At 57.2% G+C, this 2,166-nt stretch overlaps 1 protein-coding gene across 1 annotated transcript; it reads left to right on the forward strand.

The window, feature by feature from the left end:
• Nucleotides 1-2: 2 nt before the first annotated feature.
• NYX (nyctalopin) lies at nt 3-1,226 on the forward strand (the record flags this gene model as incomplete). Its single annotated transcript, XM_007953552.1, has 1 exon — nt 3-1,226. A coding segment is annotated over one exon (1,224 nt), but the record flags the coding sequence as incomplete, so codon positions are not given.
• Nucleotides 1,227-2,166: the final 940 nt, after the last annotated feature.

A 2,166-nucleotide genomic window follows, 5' to 3' on the forward strand; every position in this document is an offset into this window, starting at 1 on the left:
TCTTGGGCGAGCGGGCCTTTGGCACGCTGCCGTCGCTACGTCGCCTGTCGCTGCGCCACAACAACCTGTCGTTCATCACACCCGGCGCCTTCAAGGGCCTGCCGCGGTTGACCGAGCTGCGCCTGGCACACAATGGCGACCTCCGCTACCTGCACGCCCGCACCTTCGCTGCGCTTGGCCGCCTGCGCCGCCTCGACCTGGCCGCCTGCCGCCTCTTCAGCGTACCCGAGCGCCTCCTGGCTGAGCTGCCCGCCCTGAGGGAGCTCGCCGCCTTCGACAACCTGTTCCGCCGCGTTCCTGGCGCATTGCGCGGCCTGGCCAACCTGACGCACGCACACCTGGAGCGTGGCCGTATTGAGGCTGTGGCCTCCAGTTCGCTGCAGGGCCTGCAGCGCCTGCGCTCCCTCAGCTTGCAGGCCAACCACGTCCGCACGGTGCACGCCAGCGCCTTCCGCGACTGCGGCGCCCTGGAGCACTTGCTGCTCAACGACAACCTGCTGGCAGTGCTGCCCGCCGACGCCTTCCGCGGTCTACACCACTTGCGCACGCTCAACTTGGGCGGCAACGCTCTGGAGCGCGTGGCGCGCGCCTGGTTCGCGGACTTGGGGGAGCTCGAACTGCTCTACCTAGACCGCAACAGCATCGCCTTTGTGGAGGAGGGCGCTTTCCAGAACCTCTCAGGCCTTCTGGCTCTGCACCTCAACAGCAACCGCCTCACTGCACTCTCCTGGGCCGCCTTCCAGCCTGGGTTTTTTCTGGGCCGCCTCTTCCTTTTTCGTAACCTGTGGCGCTGCGACTGCAGTCTGGAGTGGCTGCGGGACTGGATGGAGAGCTCTGGGCACATGGCTGACTTGCCATGCGCCGCCCCGGGCTCCGTGGTGGGCCTAGATCTCAGCGAGGTGGCCTTTGGGCGCACCCTCGATGGCCACTGTGTGGACCCGGAAGAGCTGAACCTCACTGCGTCCAGTCCAGGCCCATCCACAGAGCTAGTGGTCACCACCATAAGCAAATTCAGCACTCTCCTCTACAAGCTGCTGGCCCCAAGGACCTCAGTGGAGGAGGTGGCCAATACCACAGAGGTGCTGGCCAACACCTCATTGTCCAGCAGCCTTCCCTCCCATGGGGTGGGATGCTTGGGATGCAAGACCACGATTCTCCTCAGCTCTTGTTTCCTGCTCAGTGTGGCCCAGCACATGGTGTTTGGCCTGCATATGGACCGACCCTGACACACTAAAGTGGCTCAAACTGCCTTGGCCAGCAGGAGAAAGTTGGGTTCTGGGCTTGGGGTGGGGAGGATGTTGCGAGAGAAAGGACAGGATGAGGGCAGGTCATGAGGATATCAGTAGAGAGTAGAATAGTTTGCCTCCAGAGCTGGCCCTCCAAAGAGAAACCTGGAAGATCCTGCGTGGGGGAGGAAGAAAGATGTGGATTTTTGCCCATGTCATACGGACATCAATTGGAAGAGAAGCAAGAATGAACATGGAAGGCTAGGAATTGAAAATTCCTAGGGTTACACGACCCCTTCCTGCCTCATCTACAGGCAGTGGTTCCTACAATGCTTGAATTAGAGTCATTGGCTAAGTACTAGGAACTGTGCCTTTTCTCCTGGCCAGGTAACCCTTTAAGCCCACAATCCTCCTCCCTCTTCCCCAGGGGCCTGGGGACATTGGAGTCCAGGAAGGTGGACAAGACATGAGAGAAGGGGGATAGGAGTAGGATTTAGAGCAAGCGGCTAGTTCCTGGGGTCTGAGATATGTTAAAAAAAAATACTGCTGTGGAGTCGATTTGGCTCATAGCAACCCCTCCTTGGGTCTCCAAGGCAGTATCTCTACAGAAGTAGATTGCCCAGTCTTCCTTCCGAGGAGTGGCTGTTGGTTTGAACTGCCAGCCTTCTGGTTAGCAATCAAATGCCTTAGGTATGTGTTAGGAGACATTAAAACAAAGATCCATCTTATTTACTCCACAGTTATTCCCAGGGGTGGCCTTGACCACAAAGGAACTTCAGGGCAGGTTAGGAAAAAAGAAGGGGTCTGTGGACAAATAAGTGTGTAAACCCTGTTTTTGTTTTTTTGTGTTTTTTTTTTAAGCATGTTTCTCTACTATAGGACTCTTTGGAGATTTTCATATGCTAACAGTATTGTGTATCTCCAAGGAGAGAAGTGGAGT

This window comes from Orycteropus afer, unplaced genomic scaffold (assembly GCF_000298275.1).
Source record: "Orycteropus afer afer isolate SDZICR_OR568_19922 unplaced genomic scaffold, OryAfe1.0 scaffold00401, whole genome shotgun sequence".
NCBI lineage: Eukaryota > Metazoa > Chordata > Mammalia > Tubulidentata > Orycteropodidae > Orycteropus > Orycteropus afer.